This window comes from Periplaneta americana, chromosome 11, assembly GCF_040183065.1.
Source record: "Periplaneta americana isolate PAMFEO1 chromosome 11, P.americana_PAMFEO1_priV1, whole genome shotgun sequence".
Taxonomy (NCBI): Eukaryota; Metazoa; Arthropoda; class Insecta; order Blattodea; family Blattidae; genus Periplaneta; species Periplaneta americana.
The window spans coordinates 146,703,422-146,723,587 of record NC_091127.1 but is presented as its reverse complement, the minus strand read 5'-3'; the positions used below and the strand labels follow the sequence as shown (position 1 = coordinate 146,723,587).

The 20,166-nt window shown below is 35.3% G+C and overlaps 1 protein-coding gene across 1 annotated transcript in view; it reads left to right on the top strand.

The window, feature by feature from the left end:
- Positions 1-20,166, top strand: part of Cap-H2 (Chromosome associated protein H2) — a 58,705-nt gene that overhangs the window by 18,142 nt on the left and 20,397 nt on the right. Inside the window, exons 6-12 of the mRNA XM_069840190.1 lie at positions 167-317; positions 3,202-3,275; positions 5,845-6,166; positions 11,232-11,358; positions 12,505-12,715; positions 16,351-16,395; positions 18,404-18,451. Of these exons, the coding sequence (XP_069696291.1) occupies positions 167-317; positions 3,202-3,275; positions 5,845-6,166; positions 11,232-11,358; positions 12,505-12,715; positions 16,351-16,395; positions 18,404-18,451 (978 nt within the window). The remainder of the gene's footprint in view (positions 1-166; positions 318-3,201; positions 3,276-5,844; positions 6,167-11,231; positions 11,359-12,504; positions 12,716-16,350; positions 16,396-18,403; positions 18,452-20,166) is intronic.

Here is a 20,166-nt window from a genome sequence, read left to right as displayed (position 1 = left end):
ATTGGTCCTGGTATATTTTCTATTTTTTCAACTTGTTTTATCCATCATTACAATGATGGTCAAATTTTGGAGAAACCTTGATGATGCAGTACTCATATGTACTTCCTTATGAGTAAATAAATCTGTCAATAAACAAAGACTGTAATGTTTTATATTTTTCCAACAGATCCAGATATGAAAGCTGATGATGGAAATGAACCTATTAAGCCATTGCCCATCAGGCAACATGTCATGACAAAAACAGATTGGAAACGGCGGAAACGGAATTACCACATTTTTGATGTGGAGGGTGACACCTTAGATCCTGCAGATTACAGGTAAATTCAGAAAAATAAAAGTGAAACAAGAAATTTACTTACATTTTTTGGAGTATTTATTAAAAAAGTACCGTATTTGCTCGCGTGATTTGCGCCCCCGTGTATTTTGCGCACCCTAATTTTTAAGGGATTATTTTGAACTTTATTTTTGCTCCGTGTATTTTGCGCACACAATTTACGTACATATTTTTTTCAGTGTAGTAGGGATTACGTACATTTTTTTTTCATGTAGTAGGGATTTTCCTTCCATACGGTTCATCCTAGGTCATTCACCAGCAACTGAAGTACCTACTTCAGAAAGAAACCCCAAAGTCCCGCTACTTTAACAATGCTTGTCCTTGGTAGAGACAAGTTACCGGTATAGAAAATTAGCCCTACAGTAAATACTTGTATTTCAGAACAGGACCTCTTATTTGAAAATCCGCATATTTTACGCACCCCAAGTTTTCAGTGGCCAAAGTTAATTAAAAAGTGCGCAAATTACGAGAGCAAATATGGTAGTTAAAATTATGCTGACTAATGAAAATGGTGTTAACTTTAAGCTGAAAGGATTTTTTTAAAGGGGATCACAATACAAAATACAATTTATTCTTCAATTAAACTTTAAGATGGAATATATTCAAAAATGCTTTCAGTTTCTCATTCTATCATCTCATTATCCCGTAATTAACCAGAAAACAACCAGCTATGACATTACCAGGCTTAGAACATGCCTGCTAACAGCACTAAATAAATAGTACAAAATGTTTTTTACTGACTGCAGTGTGGTATTTTCGTTACAGTTCAGTAAGTTTAAACCCTTGAAATGCCTTGCTGTATTGCTTATTTTTCTAGTAATCCTAGTGGCAGAGGGGACAGTAGTAAATTAGGAATATCATTTCACAGATTTCCAAACAGAAATTCTTTGCCCATACAGTTTAAAACAGTGATTCCCAAACTTTTGTAGATGCGACCCACTTTTGGACGAGACTTCTGTTTGCGACCATCCACTACCGTATTGGTTCTTGACCCCATTGAAAAAATACATATCTGTGTTAAATTGCAAACAATTTTACTCAAAACCAGTGGATTCCACCCAAAGTACGATTTTAAACAACAGCTTCTTGAATATTTCCCACTGAAAACAATTTGCGACAGTCACAGATGGACACTGAATCCACTTTTAGAGAGTTGCGTTCAACTGGCTGAAATTCCAGAAAATAAGAAGGAAAAACTCTTTGAATTATGTATGTACCTAATGATGGAATGTTGAAACTGGACCTTTTTTTTTTTTTTTTTTTTTTTTGCAGAGCGTAGACCAATTTTATATCAAAGGAAAATCTCGACCTTACAAAAGAACTTTTGTTAACATTTGCTATCTCGTATTTATGCAAAATAATTTCTCATCTATGATTGCCATCAAAACAAAAGCAAAAACATCTCGAACTTGAAAATGATATCACTGTGTGTGTATTGAATACTTAGTCCAGATTTGAGAATTTACTAAAGATTATTATTATTATTATTATTATTATTATTATTATTATTATTATTATTATTATTTTTTTAACTTTTTTTTTAATCCAATGCCACCAGGTTGTCTTTTCGACATTTCTGGTCTTCTCTCCTGGCCGTGGCTTAGTTGTAACTCACTTCTGAGGTTGGGGCGCCTGGAAGGCGGAGTTACATTACCCCGATGATGTGATAGGATGATTATGATAATGTGGTGCCAGGAGAGGTCTTAAATCTAAACTTAACCTAAGTTCCAGACCATGGACCATTGTTATTATTATTATTATTATTATTATTATTATTTTTGGTCCTACAGAATATATCTGTTATGGTAATAATTAATATTAGAGGAGAGAAATTCGCTCCGATGCCGGGGATCAAACCCGGATCCTTGGTTCTACGTACCAAGCGCTCTCACTATTTAGCTACGCTGAAGTCCAATCCACAGCACTGGATCGAACTCCTCTCCTCCAGCGTTTTTCCCTTTGTGGCCTGACTCCAAGTTGGGCATGTATGTTGGCATTTTATTAAGTCAACTGCCATTATACAAGGAGCGCACTCACTTGAGTGACTTGGTGGCCGGGATTCCACAGTAATAATAATCTTTAGTAAATTATTCTAGCAACAATGCATATTTCTGTACAGATTACTGTGCACATATTATGAACTTAAAAAAAAATTGAAAAGGTATTTGCGGGTTCGATCCCCGCTTGGGTTGATTATCTGGTTGGGTTTTTTCCGAGGTTGATCCACAAGGTCGTCTGTGATGATGGTTGGCCTCCCACTGCACTCCTCATCATGCACATTTTGTCGTCCTGCTGAAAATTGTGTACAGCAGCAATGCACCATCTGCTTGCTCATGACGTTAGTCCATAGACCTGGCACAGCTGATGATAAATTTCAATCAGTGCTATGCCCTGTTCATTCAAAAACTTTATCACTGATCACACTTCACACGCAGCGGGAGCTGGAATAGGAGCGTCCATCTTCAACCAATGCAACGAAGCTACTGAGAGCACTCGGGAAGTTCCGCTAACGCATGCGCCATGCCAGAACATTACTCTATCATGTACATGCAGTCGCTTCGCATAACAGGTTTGCTAGCTGTGGGACAAGTGGGAAAGTTACTTTCTGGTCGCGCCTCATATCTACTTATATTTAGCTTTTCATAAGTCTGAAAAATCTCAGATGATGATTTCCTCTGTTTGCAACATAGCTTTTCATATTCTTTCCTTTCCATTGGCCACTTAACAACACATTCTCTTTCTTCTGCAGATAAAATAACAAAAATGTAGCTGCAGCTTAGTTAATTCATTGGTGTTAAAAATGTTGTAACATTTATGTTAAACGTTTGTAACAGTCTAACTAAAATTATTGTCGTGATTGCTTTCAGTGTAATGTTCCAGACTTCAGGTGTGGGAAAATTGCAGCTGAATATGTTGAAAGAAATAATTAATGAAAACAATGGTATGTATTAAAGAAAACATTGAAATTCTGAACATTGTCAATAAAAAAAACTATAATAAGCTCACACTGGATATCACTATAAATTCAGTATAAACACCATTGACCTGAACTTAATAAACCGACACACAAGAGAAATACATTTCCACAGCTGTCTTAAACTATATTATTATGATGTACCAAAGTACATATGATATTTCCATGCAGATATTCTGCGTCATATTATGATGAAAGATGAGTGGAACGGAGAAAAATTCTCTCCGGCACAGGGATTTGAACCCGGGTTTTCAGCTCTAGATGCTGATGCTCTATCCACTAAGCCAGCATTTCTCAAACTATGGTCCGCGGACCACCTGTGGTCCTCGAGTTCTGCCTTTGTGATCCTTCAAAAAAGACAGAAGAAAAAATAAAATTCAAACCAATTGCATATCGCACTATAGCTTAAAATCTCAAGAGTTTAGAAATGATGTATGGCAATCGAATTTCACTTTTTCTCCCAGTACTGCATTTTATTAAATTTATTACCCTACCCGTCTATCGACTTCCCATTCTACTCTCAGCAGCAAAAGAGGGATTTAAAGCACTATATACATGGGTTTCTCGACATCTTTTCCCTGCACATCTGGCGCCGCATCTGTAACCCAGCCAGGGTTACTTTCAAAATATAAGTATACTGGTATTAAAATATGCTACGAAAATGATAAATTTGCTTTCGAAGGGAACAAGAGTAAGTTGGTCTGCGGAACTGTTCTGACTTTAAAAAGTGGTCCCCAGTTCAAAAAAATTTGAGAAATGCTGCACTAAGCCACATTGGATTCCCATCCCAATGTTGGATCGAATCCTCTCAGTTTAAGTTCCACCACTTTGGTTCCCTCTAGTGGCCTACCTTCATGCACTGCATCATAGACGTATGACAGTGGCACAATGTCCACACATGTGCAGAGGTGCACTCGTTAAGAGTGACTAAGTGGCTGGGATCTGACGGAATAAGCGCTGTCTTTTCAGTCACTAAGTGATTATTTTTCGCATATCATATGATGATGTCTTAAACTAGGTCACATGATTCTCTTCACATGCTTTCAACTTTTAATCTCAGCTCAAGTCCTCTTTATATAATGTCAGTTCGAAGAAGAAGAAGAAATATTTGGATATTTATATTCTCGAGAACTATCCTGTGAGCATACAGATGAGAGCTTATTGCATTAATACACTATAAAAGAACTACTGTACAGCATATTTTGAGTATTCTAGTAGGTTATGTTCTTTGGTGAGACATTGAATCTTACAGTGAAAACAGTGCTCATTAAACACTTGGATCCAGACAAACGTATTCCATGGTAAGAATAAACATGAGTATATAGTATATACTGGACTTTTTTTAGTATATACTCTTGTTAGTAAGAATAAAAACATTTGAGTACCTACTCATTTTTGATTACGTACTCATAACATAGAAGCATAGTAGAATATACTCAAGTGTCCATCTTGTACAGAATATATACTCATGCTTGATAAGAATAAAATCTAGTATATTCTCATATTTATAAGTTCGTTCTCATGTTATTCTGAGTATGGTTTGTAGCAGGCTCAATTCTGAATATTTGTTGATTTGTGTTCAGTTTAGAGTTACATAAAAAAAATGGCAGAATTTATGAATGATGTAGTACCTCATGGAAAAATATAGAAAAAGACGTGAACTTCAGAAACCTTTAATGCTTCACAAAAGTGAATGTGAATAAGGTTAAACACGTATTTGTTATTCGTAAAAAACATAACCTATAAAAATATGAATGGTTATCAAATTATAAGGTTAGATTGTATTGTTAAATATAATTAACAATTACAGTTTATTTTTTAAAATTTGAATTGCAAAATGCAATTACTTATAACTTTAAATTATATATATATATATATATATATATATATATATATATATATATATATATAAAACTCTCTATAATAAAAAATAGAATTAGCATAACTGGAATTCTAGAAATGGATTGTAATCTCTATCCAACATCCCGTAATGACGATTTCCCAGTACTGTTTTCTTGTTTCCTGTTTATTTATGTTTATCTGATTCACTCTCTCTTTCATGTTTATTTATTTATTTATTTTATTATTTAATCAATTAATTTGTTTATTTGCTTATTTATTTATTTATTTACTTATTTATTTATTTATAAAAAGCAAAACAAACCACTACAGGATGCGGATAGCATGTGAAAGTCTATAAAAAAAACTGAGCATCACGGTGCAATGTGGTCAAAGAGGATAGATAACACAAGTACATACTAACTTTTAAACGATCAAGAAGGCTGTAGAGATGAGTTAGGTAGAATGTCTTTATTCTTACGAATATGAGTATGTTCTAGTGGTTACGAGTATATAATCACAGGAAGTGCTCATACTCAAAAGTATAAACCTTGAGAAAGTACTTAAGCTTTATTCTTACTACCCATTGTATCCATACATTTGGTTTTCTGTTTGTGAGCTTATGATCTGAAATATATGTGATTTTTATGTATAAAATTTAATAATGAATTGATATAATTTTTTTTTTTTTTTTCAGAGCACAGATCCCAAGAAAGTGTCACAGAGCTAATTCATGTGCTGGGGGCGTTGTTGAAAGAGCTGTCCCGAAATACCGTGGACGTTAATCTAAGTGAATCAGCGAGCGATGAGGACACACGGTCACCTTACAGAACTGAAGATGAAGAACCTCAAACACTGGCTCCAATGTTAGTGACACCACCACCATCTCCTATGTCTATCAAGAGATCATCATCATCTGATAACGACACTCTTCTGTCAGTCAAGCGGTCATTGTCAGACACAGACGCAGATGCAGACATGGAGCTGGATAGAGAATGTCGAGTCGGTCATTCAGTGAGGTAGGTGTGGATAGAATACTGGCCTTTTGTTTTGAAATACTTTATTTGAATTGTGAAACAAACTATCTGGATGTGTGCTTTCTCAGTAAAATTTAATACCATACTCTTGTTTCATTGTGTTTAAATGAAGCAATATTGGCATGATGCAGAGTTTATCCCAGATTTCAGATGAGGTGGGGTGTGACAGTGTTTTGCCGTCACAGCTCCAAATGGAATGGGATAGAATTTATGCTCGACCATGCCGAAATGTAGTAATTATACACCTGGTAGCAGCCCTTGAATGGACCTCATTAAAGTACACCTATTCATTAAAGTTCAGGTGTTCCACCAATCAGAAAACACCATTGTAGCAATATGAAAGCGCAAGTATCAATTATTCTCGGATATGCAATCGAAAGACAACTAGCGAAACGTCACGGAGGCTGGAAATCCAATACTGTCGCAGAAGGTTATGTTCTGTTACTATAATAATTAGTGTTAATTGTAAATAATATTCAAATAAATTCAATTTGTCATCTCGTTTTTCAATGTCTAAATCAATTTCAAGGTTATATCAAGGTTAATGTTTATTTTACTCTCTAGATTATATCAAGGTCAATGACATTTGTTTCTCGGAAAAAATCAATACTTTCGCGTCTGCGTACATCTCACAATTTACGAGATATTGCAGAAGGTCAGTTCCGCTCCCCAGTCAGATAAGAATAACATGAATGCTTATGAATAATTTCAAGTTAGAAATATGGTCGAGCATAAAAAGTCGTATGAAACTTGCCTATAATGGTAATTAAGACGCTCTTATGAAAATTATGAAACTCGCTTGCGCTCGTTTCGTAAACATACTCGCGTCTTAATTACTACCATTATAGGCTCGTTGCATAATGTACTATTATGGCCCAGCACTGCGCCACCTGTGTTGCGAAGTGAGTTCGAAGGAGATTTATCCCCATGTGCATCAATGTCGGTTACTGTAACCACTGGTTAAAATTGCCACCTAATCCCTGGTTAAGCATTTTTATGGTGCATCGACCTTGGTTAGAACTGAAATAGGAGGTTAACCACGGTAATCTCTGACCGGCCATATTCGAGCAGTTAAAGGAGATAACCAGTGATTAGTAGACCAAGTAAAACAAGATGGCGGCCAGATCCACAGGTGATTATTTCGAAGACGATTATTATTGTACAGTACTTGAATTACTTGGATAGAGATTATGGCGAGCATGAAGTTTCTTTAGTGGAAAGAGAGAATTCTTACGAGGATTTAGGTGACAGAAAATTTCAGAAGGGATTTCGTTTATCAAAATCTACAGTGTCATTTCTACTGCAACAAATGGGTCACTTAAAAGTAACACAGAAACAGTCGTATTTGTCCTATGGATCAGCTGCTTATATTACAATTTTATGCAACTGATATTTTCTGTATTTTAAGAGAGAACACTCGAATATCTCTTTCTCTACGTCATTGGCTGAACAAAGAGAGGTTATGGATGATCTTAGAATATTCCATACAGTTTCCTGTATGAATGGGGTCCTGGATCGTACACACATTCGTACTAATCTTCATCCTTTTCCTTTAAGGATATTTCATCTTTTTCAAATATAATATATTTAAATATAGCAATTAAGTCTATCAATACTTCAAACTCATTTGGGATATAATGATTTTTGCATTTAATTTTCACTTGTATACGATTTTAACCTAACTGTACTGAAAAACAAAGAAATGCAACTCATAAACATAAGTGCCCAAAGGCAACAAATACAACTCGAAAATATAGAACACGTTCGTTTCAATGTAGAATGGAGTAAGCGCAGTCATTTTTAGACGTTGACTATTATCTTTGCAGAGGAATAGATGCTTTCCTTCAGTCATTTTGTAGAAAGAGTGTATCATCATAGACTTTACGCTGGTTAAATGAGGTGTCAGCTAATCATGTTTAAATAATCATTGTTTATGAATGGTGCACAGAAATTACATTTTAACTATGGTTACTGTGTAACTGTCATTTGATATGATTACTGCGTTTTTAACTGATGTTGATGCACTTCGGTATTAGTAATTTTCATAACCAACAGTCTACTTTAGATTTATATTCAAAGTCATTCATTGTCAGTGCTACCGAAATGCCAGGAGCATTACAAACGGACGTCCCGCGCTGTGGCGTCTAAGCCATCCTGCCTAGAACTCGTGTTACAGAATGCGTGCTGGTTCGAGTCCTCATGGGGGAAGAAATTTTCTCATGAACTTTCGGCCAGTGTATGGGACCGGTGCCCACCCAGCATCGTGATGCACTTGGGGAGCTACGATAGGTAGCGAAATCCAGTTGCAAATACCAGCTATAATGGCTGGGGGGATCATCGTGCTAACCACACGATACTTCCATTCTGGTTGGATGGTCGTCCACCTATGTTTCGGCATGTGGGTGTGAGGCCAGCAGCCGGCTGGTTGGTCTAGGCCCTTCATGGGCTGTAGCGCCACGGATTATTATTATTATTATTATTATTATTATTATTACTACTACTACTACTACTACTACTACTACTACTACTACTACAAACAGACCTGCTTGAATTCCTAAACAACTCTTCGAGAGAGAAAAATTATTCATTGTGTCCTTGCTTACATTTTACAGACTCTGAGGATGCATTGAAATCTTTGCCATCGCACTTTGAAGATGTGCACGTTGTTAGGAAGCACATTCTTATGTGAGCAATTCTTCTCTAGAATGAAGTATGTGAAGTCCAAGACAAGAATTCTCATTATGGACCAACATCTCGAGAAAACTGTGTGATTTCCATCATTGATGCCAACTTCGACAAGCTGATCAAGGAAAAGCATTGCCAAGTTTTCCATTGATATTGTGAAAGAGTTATACCATGTTTTCTTCATTAAATTATTTTCTTCCATTTATTAATTGTATTTATTTATCATGAATGTTTTCTTCATTAAATGGATTAATCACGTTTTAATGTTAAGTAGTTATTTTTTCAAAATGGTCAGCAGTCACAGCAAAGGTGGCATGCAGGCCATGTGTTAAAGACCCCTGTTAAGGCTCGTCTCCACTATTAAATATTTAACATGTTAAATATAACATGTTGAATTTAACATGTATATGGACATTTCAAGTCTCAATTGACTTAACATGTTGACTGAGTATGCTGAAGTTAACACTTTTAACATGTTGGCGTGTTTTCCAGCAGCAATGGAAAACATGTCAAGTCAATTCATTTGCTTGTGCAGCGTCGGTACAGTCGGCAAAGTTCGTACAGTTTCCATAGCAACAGCTATAAGTTCCAATTTTATGACGCGTATCTTGATCATTTTTATACTATCATTGGTCCTTGGTGTTGGCTGTAAGTTGTTCGAAGTAATGGACTGGAGGAAAGAAAATACATTAGAATGAAATTAATGCATTGATGGAAAGGCCTTGTTTGTGGGATGTGTCTGCAGAAGAATACAGAGACAAAACAAAGAAGGCCGACTGTTTTAGAGAACTGGAATTATTATTTAATTGTTCTCGAGAATACAATAGAGAGTTTTCGTACTCTCATCGTACGCTAAATGTTAATGCTATGTTGACATCAGCAATGGTCGTATTTGGTGATGTATGTTAACGTTCGTAAAACTTTGGAAAGAATAATTATACAATATTACCCGTATTAGATTTAACATCTATCATGTTGTAGGTCCTATGATAGTCAATCAATCGCGTTTTAATTTTTTTAATTGAGATAAAATGGCTGCTCTTAAATTGTGCCTTTCTCTGATGTAACAGGAAGTATTTTTGCAGCACTATATTAAAATCGTGTTCTGACATTCTCAGCAAGTTTTTAAATCAAATCGATCTTCAACTTCAAGCTAGTTTAGAATGTATCCTGCATAGTGTCTTTTACCAAGATATTATTGCACTCACATTCTCATTTTCTTCCTTTTCAAGGCCTTGTAACAAGCAATAGAGGCAATTACAAAAGTCAAATCGTCATCGGAGTCCATTGTCCAAGGTTTGAAAATAAAACACTATCGACATTAAAATCTCATAGACTGTTTATGGTGGACTACGCAAAGAAAGTCAAGTTTAACATGTTTAACAGTGTGGACAAAGTGTTAAATGAAATTATCATTAACATGTTCAGTCAACATGTTGGGATGTTAATGGTAAACAATTTAACATTTAACATGTTGTTAAATGTTTAATAGTGGAGACGAGCCTTTACATGGGATGTATTATACAGGATTCGGCAGTGAGGTGTTAACGTTTTTCAAAACACTCTAATACAGATGATTTTGAACGAATTTCAATTTCTATTTTTACAAAGATTACATAATATAATGCCATTTAAGAAACATGAAGCACAAACAAAACTCAAATGTGATTCATGTTTTAAAAATAATGTCGGCCAAGTGGCGACCGTTCTTGTCTTGGCATAGTTGCAGGCGGGTGAAAAAATTGTCCATAGACCTTTCAAGCATAGCACGTGAAATTGCTCAATTTCTCGCGTTATGGTTTCTGAAAGAGCTCCGTGGTTTTTCAATGTAAACCTGATCTTTCAGATAGCCCCAGAAAAAATAATCGCATGTGGAAAGATCTGGTGATCTAGGGGGTCACTCCACATCCCCGCACTATGAAATGAGGCATCCTGGAAACTGTTCGCTTAAGAAAGCCATGGATTCTCTTGAGGTATGGCTAGTAGCCCCCATTCTGTTGAAACCAAAACCTATTGAGGGCAATCCGATGTCTTCTCAATTCAGGTATTGCAAATTCTCTCAGCATTGTAACATAATGCTATGAGTTGACCATCACAGTGCGTCCGTTTTTTTCGGAAAAAGTAGGGCTCAATTATGCCAATTATGGGATGGCAACATGTCGATCAACGTTGAAGTGATTTCGAAATCTTCACTGTGTCCGCACTACTGAATGACCAGTTGCAACAAATGTGTCACACAAAGCCACGTTGTTCAATCACTCCATAGCTCCTGAAGTGGCATACAACACTGAGTTAATATCAGCCAATCTGAAAACTTGATGATGAATGACATAGGAACTGTTACTTTCATGTTTTATTTCAGGGAAAAGGAGATGATAGTAAATGTGAATGATACATGGGAAACTGCCAGAATTGATGAAACTATGCGTGACAGACCATTGAGGAAGGGGACCAACTTGCCTTGTGACATCAGCTTACTAAGAAATGAAGTGAGTCTTGATATAACTTTTCTCTTAGCTCATGAAACTCGTGTAGAAGAACACAGTGTCATAAAATCTTTAATATGGGATTCACATCTGCCTGTATTCTGAAAATATCGTTTGTGATGTGATGACTTAGGAAAGCAGCAGTTTCAAAGTCCTATAGGCCTGTGTGTTTTAAGGATTCACTCCGTTTTCTTAGAGGAAAGTTATTTTAGACTATATCTTACTTAAATTTAAATGCAGAATAAATATGAAAAATGTCTGCTATTATTTGGTTGAGAAGCTTTTGTCATCCAGAGCCCATGGCAATTCGGAAGGCGGGTTGTCTGCTAGCGTTTGCGTCGAGAGAGACATATAGAGAGAGCAAGGAAGCGTACAACATTGCCACATCGTACTTCACGCACGTGCAATACAAATAGCGCAGGAGAGAATTTAAATTATCAAAAGACAATAATGGCCTTAGCCGTTGATTACTGTAAGCATGACACCAAACAAACCCTCTTTCCTTCACTAACAATATTCTTTGCACGTTTCTCAATCCCACACCACATGCTTCTGCACTCGTTTCTTGCACGTTGGCAACGTTGTTGCCAGCATCAAGATGGCCGGCAGCGTTCTGCTGGTTAACGTTTTTATAATAATTATACACCTTAAACACTATTTAGTCTCTTCTTCCATTTATTTACCTTACATACACATAGTAAATGTTAGTTTTACTTATTCAATGTATTGAAACACTCGCATGTGAACAAACGAACTCAGGAAGTGCTTGTTATAGACTGATTCTGATTGGTTCTACTGTACAAGCTTGTGACGTCACATACCAGAAATGCTACGGTGCATATAGAAGTTGACCGCCTTCCGAAATGACGTTTAGTCTAGTCTGCTCACAAAAAAGCTGAAAGAATTTATGAAACAGTTGAAGTGTTGGGCCGAATAACAGTCTAAGTTACAATTTTTAATGGAATAATGGTTTATATAGTCTTACACAGCTGTCACAAAAATTGTTTTTCAATATCAATACCAGAGGCTCTTCTACACGAGTTACAACCATGAATTTCTTGAAAGAACATGAGTACTAATATGGATTCCTTTTTATGTCAACTTTTGTTTTACTGAAATTGACGTTCACTGTTGTAATTTCTTTTACAGAGAAAACGCAAGTCAAAATGGAAGAAACAAGAGGAAACGGAAGAGGAAGTCAAAAAATTATTGTGGGATTATTGTGGAATGGACATGAACTATTCAATGAAAGATGATTATTTCCCTTTATTTTATGATTTTCAAGTCTTGTATCTTCGTCAGAAAAACAAGAAAGAAATGAAACTAACTGAAGACCTTATTCTATACAATTACTATAAAGGTGAGTAAAATAGTTCGTTTCATGTTAGAATCTTTGTAGTGAAGCATTGCATGATATACAGTGAAACCTCTCCTTACGGATACCCCAAGATACGGACACTCCTCATTTACGGACAGATTATGTCCCAACTGAAATAACATAGAAATAATGATAAATTTAACTCTCTTTTACGGACAGTCTCAGACACGGACATGGACAGCTGTTTCACAGTCCTAAAGCTTGTTTTACCTCCTGACTGCGGACAGAACTTGGATTTCAAGACCTAATGTGTTACACAAATGGAAAATTTAGTTTTGAGACCTGTACAGAAATTCTTTAACATGAAAGAAGACAATAAGGGTCTCGTAGGTACCACTAGCCCAGCCGGCTACCCCTTGTTAACTCGAAGCGGGTGGATAAACAAAGTCATAAAATTTAACCTGTCTGGTGGGTCCAACGTTTTTGCGATCATGAAATTGTATTCGACACATGATAGGGTTAGTAGGATTATTCTCTTCACTTCAATCAGTTGTTCTGTTTCGAGAGACATGGCACCTGAACGTAAAGATTAAGTTGAAAACTGTAAATTACAGTATTGAATAACTGTAGACCTAGAATAAAATTGCATGGCACAGTACTGTATTTTCCTTTTTTGGTCTTATCTACTGTAGTTCAAAGTTGCAAAGAATTTACTGCATTATACTGTATTTAGAATTAAACTACAGTAATACATTTCATTTAAAGTGTGAAGGGATACATAATACATATTATAAATTTACTGTTAGATTGGGGAACCTCTCTCCCAATAAAGGACACCTCCCAGATGCGGACAGATTGTTACGTCCCTTCGATGTCCGTAAATGAGAGGTTTCACTGTATTGACATTTTGGCCTATAGTGGAATGTTAGTAACATTACGGACACAGAAATGAAAACTAAACTTGTTTTTTTAAAGTTGAGTAATAAAATATCAATTCAGATATTTATAGACTATGAAGGCGGAGTGGAGTTAGAGCTCCATGCTTCCTTGACTTTGGCACTAGAATGAGATGATATGGTCGGCACCACACTCCAACTGCCTTTTATTCCTCAGAAAGATCCACTACTCAATTTGACAGGAGGCTGAGTGGATCCCAAGGCCATTCTGAAAGTTTTGATGATGAGAACAGTGCTACCACTACGGAGGATGGAATCTAGAATCTTCCAGCATGTAGCCAGTTGCTCTGCCAATTGAGCTACCTAGCTGCCTAAAGTTTCAGTTGTACTGACTGTGATTCGAAGTTTTGTCATCGTGGTGTTAGTATGTTATACTGTTATACATACAGTGAAACCTCGGTAAGACGCTCTTCAAGGGTCCACATAAACAGGACCGCGCATTAGCAAGAGTGGGTCATTTTTGGATTTTTTAAATTTTAACACAAAGGTATGAATCGGCATAAACATTTGTTGAAGAAATTTAAGGTGGTCAAAACATACGGTAGGCGTTTGGGACCAGAAACTAGCTCCTGATTGGCCACCGCTTCAACCAACCAGAATGTGACAGCGGTCGAGACTAGGAATTCACTCCTGATTGACCCACAGCGGGAAGCCCTACTGACATGTATATACCAGCGAGACATGGTCCCATGACACTTCATTCCCTGAAGAAGATGGCAGAGCTAGCCATCGAAAGCTTGGGAGCAACTATCCAACTCAACTGGCTGAGAACCCGAGAAGAGTTACATCAAACGCCGGGAAAGCTTCAAGTCATACAAAGACCTCGGATTTTTAGGCACTAAAATAGGCCCTAAATTGGTCAAAATATGCACTAAAGACATAGATTGAGGCACCTAAAAATACAATGCATGTGCATTATTTGCCGTACTGATTTCTTTAGGGAAAACTACATCCTCTCGATCCATCACATTCTCACTGTCTGCTCAAGTGCTCAACTAAACCAGATACCTTCCAGAAATTTCTTCATTCCTACAACCAAACTATTACAGGATATTTGAACCATACCTACCCCATGACATTCAAAACATTCTCTTTCACTGCTACACGAAAATTTAAAAATATGTACATAACAAATAGAAATAAGCAATTTTAGGCTCTAAAACCCAAAAAATAGGTCTCAATGAGCAAAATAGACAGTTTTAAGCACCATAAAACTGCTTTCAAACGTTCGTATTTTATATAAAATGTGAAGATATTTAAGTATTTTTAGTTTATCCCTACAGAAAAAAAAAAACATAACTGGACACAACCCTCATTGCTTCATATCACTTCCTCTACAATCTAGGTATTTATCTATTTTTTGGGTTAAGGACATATTCTACTCAATGTATTTATGTATTAGGAGAGTAATTACTAACAAAGGACTATTTGTAACTTAATCATTCATAGATCAGAAAGAATTACAGACAATTAAAATATGATCAGTTCTTTTTTATATATCACTTCCTCATGGTTTTTAAGGAACTCGGAGGTTCATTGCTGTCCTCGCATAAGCCTGCCATCTGTCCCTATCCTGTGCAAGATCAATCCAGTTTCTAACATCATATCCCACCTCCTTCAAATCCATTTTAATACTATCCTCCCATCTATATCTCGGCCTCCCCAAAGATCTTTTTCCCTCTGGCCTTCCAACTAACACACTATATGCTCTTTTTAATATATTATTTAATTAAATTTAAATTGTATTTACATAAATTTAAATTATTGTTTTTCTTCACCATCATGTTTATATTCAAATTGTATTGGTGGTGTATGTGCTATTTTATTTAAATTGAGGTACTCATCTACCCTTAATTTTTAATTTTCCTTAAAAATATTATTTTTTATTTTTATGTCATCTGAAAGCTTGAACTTTTTAGTTTTCAAAAAATATCAGTTTTGTCTCTATGATGTTTGGTTAATTAATTAGCTGCGTTTTTATTAAAGAATCCTTTCTTTAAACCCGGAGTCAGTTCTACAAGTGTCAATCCATTACATTCTGTCAATTTTATGTATTTTTTTGTGTAATAATTCGAATTTGGGGGTAGAGTTTGACTGTATTATTTTTCTTACAGTCAGGAAGCTGTGTGTTTGGTTTTACAATTTTTCATACCCTCAGGATGTAGATGATTTTTCTCCATGTTCAGTTTTACAGCATTTTACAACACTAATGTTAACACAAAGTGCACTTAGAATTGAGATATTTTCATAATTATTGCACCAAAATGAAGTTGATTAATATAGCTAAGTACCAAAGTACAAACAGTGTGCAACTGCTTGAGAAAGTTAATTTAAAACTACAAGATCTTAAATTTTTATTTTTATGTTTGAAATTTTGAAAAAATAAAATTACACTTTTCCTTAATGGGATAAGATACGGAAAAACTGTTTTCACAACTTATTTTGTGTTCTTTTAGGAGTAAGACAGTGAAAGAAATTTTGTTCTAACATAAAAACTGTGGATCAAGAACTAAAACAAACAAATTTCAGTTTTCACTTTAAGAAATTGGCCACCTACCCTAACAAATATATTTGAGGGATTTATTTTGTGTGAAAATCCATAGGTATGTGTCAAGTAATCAGGGGAAAAAACAGTTTTTAAAATTTGGATAAAAACGGCAAATTTTTCTCCCAAGGATAGATAAGTACTTTAATATTATTTCTCTTGTTTCTTCCCTTCAGATACCAGGAATCTTCATTTGCTGTTATCCAGGGAGTGTGAAAAAGGTAAATATCTACATCACATTAATAGTGAAGTTTATTGTATTGTCCTTGAAATCTACCAAGACCTAGTAACATTTCAGTCATGTGTATAGCTCTTGAAAGTGTTGATTTATTGCAAGAAAGCCATAATATGCATGAGGTGGAATGGAAGTAGCATAATCTTCTCAGAGTTCATGCACCACGTCACTTATATGTGTAGCATAGTGCAGTAAGTTTTGGAGTAAAAGCAAGCTTAGGGCTAGTTCTGAGGGCTTTGGGACAGTTCTCCTTCACACTGGAAATAAGGTTACCTATTTTGGATATTTCTGAAATATCGTGAAAAGCATTAGTTGAACATATTAAGTGAATTATGTCAGGGAAAATATAATATTCAAGACTTCAGAGACTTCCTATTTTTTTTTTTTTTTTGTTAATTTCAGTATGACTGAATTTAATGATAAAAGGTGAAAGTCTAATAAAATTGGTTTATCATTGAAACAGGTATTTGGAGCATGTTTCCTTATTTTTTTTTTTCAGAGCCTTTCATACGAAATTTGGCAAAGTGATAAACAATTGAAAAGATGGTGGGTATGTTAGTGGTTATTTTGTGCGTTAAATAGATTAAGCATCTTTCAAGAAATACTTTCAGATGGTGAAATCAGGTAAATGGAACTTGAATATGCGAAGATATCTGAGATTTGCCACAGAAAGCATAAAAACTTGTGCAATTGCTGTGTTGCTTTTCTGTGTCTTTCTTTATTCATCTGTCTTTCTTTTTTGTGGCAAATTTTAAGAGTTGACATTTGTCGTCCTTTCTATGTATGCCAAAGGATCCTAAGTTTTTACCAGTTCAGATATCCTTGATTTGATGGTGATTTTTTAAGGTTGATGAAGATCTGTATGTTTTTGGAAAGGGAGTAAATCCCATTCAAAGATTTGTTATGTAAGGTAGAAAGGACAGTTTCACTGAAAGAGGCAAATTAATTGATAGTTAGGAACAAAAATAAGGATGTAATAGTTTTAATACAGATAGCAAGTGAGATGATCTTAAGAATTGAGGGGGTCAGAAGCAAAGGGATGTAAGTGCATTTAAGCTACTTTTGAGAAGATGCAGTTGAAAATGTTTAAGCTTTCGTAAATTCGGTGACATTTTTAATTTAAATTTTAATGTATGATGTGGTTAAAAAATATATCCCTTTTCCACTTAAATTTGAGATATTTTAGCTTACCCTAGATGCACTTAACTCATGTTATTAGAAATGCTACTTGCATCCCTTTGCTTCTTACCCCCTCAATTCACGAGAATTGGGTGATAAATTTTGCACATTAATTCCTATTTAGTTATTCAGATAAAAGATTTTTTCTGGGAGGGGGGGAAGCTTATATATCTATGGTATGAGTATCTGCCTTTACTTCTGTTCTCAAAGAATCCATCCATAGTGAGGAATTTAATCACTCTAATTTGAACTGGAACTTTAGATCCAATGGTAAGCACAACAAAAGTTAATTGAAATGGAAATATGTGGTTTCATGTCATTATAATTATTGTCCCTAGGTGAGGAGGAGATTATATTAATTTTATAGTCGACCAAGCTGTTATTGACCCATTTTGCTCAAGCACATGACATATCCTATATCTTGTTAATATGAACACAATTCCAATGAGTAACATCACCTCATTTTCATTGTTTGTAGTATTAAATAAATATTGTACTCAAGTTGTATTTAGATGTTTGCGAATTAATGACTTTATTTGTTTTCATTTGAAAATATATAAAGAATGTTGTTTTTGTTGCAGTCTTCTTTGGAACTCCAATTAGCAACATTATCGTCTCAGTTTCAGTGTTTTTAGTGTTTAATAAATGCTACTCAAAGTGTATTCAGATATTTGCAAATTAATGGCTTAATAGAAATCATTTCAAAATTATGGAAAAAAACTTAGATGAATAATTTCTTTCATAAATTTCACAGATTGAAAATTCAGTCTTTGTTTTCATTTGAAAATCTGTGAAGAATGTTGCTTTTGTTTCAGACTTCCTTGGTTTCGAAGACTATGAACCAGAGCCTGGAGAAGAAGAAGGTAAGATTTATTGATCATTAAATTTATGAATTTTCTCACATTCTTTAGATTTTCATTTATCACTTTCCTGTGAAGGAGTGTTAATTTTGTCTTTCATTTTACATTATTATTATTATTATTATTATTATCCTTTTGAGAAGATTAACTCCATATGTAGATGAAATTATTGGGGATCATCAGTGTGGTTTTAGGCCTAATAGATCGACTATTGATCAGCTTTTTTGTATCCGACAGATATTGGAGAAAAAATGGGAGTATAAGGGTACAGTACATCAGTTATTCATAGATTTCAAAAAGGCGTATGACTCGGTTAAGAGAGAAGTTTTATATAATATTCTTATTGAATTTGGTATTCCCAAGAAACTAGTTCGATTAATTAAAATGTATCTTAGTGAAACTTACAGCAGAGACCGTGTAGGCCAGTTTCTATCTGATGCTTTTCCAATTCACTGTAGGCTAAAGCAGGAAGATGCACTATCACCTTTACTTTTTAACTTCGCTCTAGAATATGCCATTAGGAAAGTTCAGGATAACACAGAGGGTTTGAAATTGAACGGGTTACATCAGCTTCTTGTCTATGCGGATGACGTGAATATGTTAGGAGAAAATCGACAAATGATTAGGGAAAACGCAGAAATTCTAGTTGAAGCAAGTAAAGCAATAGGGTTGGAAGTAAATCTCGAAAAGACTAAGTATATGATTATGTCTCGTGACCAGAATATTGTACGAAATGGAACTATAAAAATTGTAGATTTATCCTTCGAAGAGGTGGAAAAATTCAAATATCTTGGAGCAACAGTAACAAATATAAATGGCACTCGGGAGGAAATTAAACGCAGAATAAGTATGGGAAATGCCTGTTATTATTCTGTTGAGAAGCTTTTGTCATCTAATCTTCTGTAAAAAAATCTGAAAGTTAGAATTTATAAAACAGTTATATTACCGGTTGTTCTGTATGGTTGTGAAACTTGGACTCTCACTTTGAGAGAGGAACAGAGATTAAGGGTATTTGAGAATAAGGGAAAATATTTGGGGCTAAGAGGGATGAAGTTAGAGGAGAATGGAGAAAGTTACACAACGCAGACCTGCACGCATTGTATACTTCACCTGACATAATTAGGAACATAAAATCCAGACGTTTGAGATGGGCAGGACATGTAGCACTTATGGGCGGTTCCAGAAATGCATATAGAGTGTTAGTTGGGAGGCCGGAGGGGAAAAAGACCTTTGGGGAGGCCGAGACGTAGGTGGGAAGATAATATTAAAATGGGTTTGAGGGAGGTGGGATAAGATGGTAGAGACTGGATTAATCTTGCTCAGGATAGGGACCAATGGCGGGCTTATGTGAGGGTGGCAATGAACCTCCGGGTTCCTTAAAAGCCAGTAAGTAAGTATTATTATTATTATTATTATTATTATTATTATTATTACTACTTTAAAGAAGGATTTTTCTACCCCTAGTCTTCCATGCTGGAAGTTGATGCAGTTGATGCAATGGGCCAGGTCCCCAATCATCAAAAACGTTCTATGGATAATAAAAAAATTATTATTATTATTATTATTATTATTATTATTATTATTATTATTATTATTATTATCATCATCACCATCACCATCATTATCTTTCCAAACAATGAAGCTATGAAAGCTCTTTACTGCTGAACTGATAATAAAATGCCATCATATTCTGTATGTATAGGCCTTTCAGTCACAAA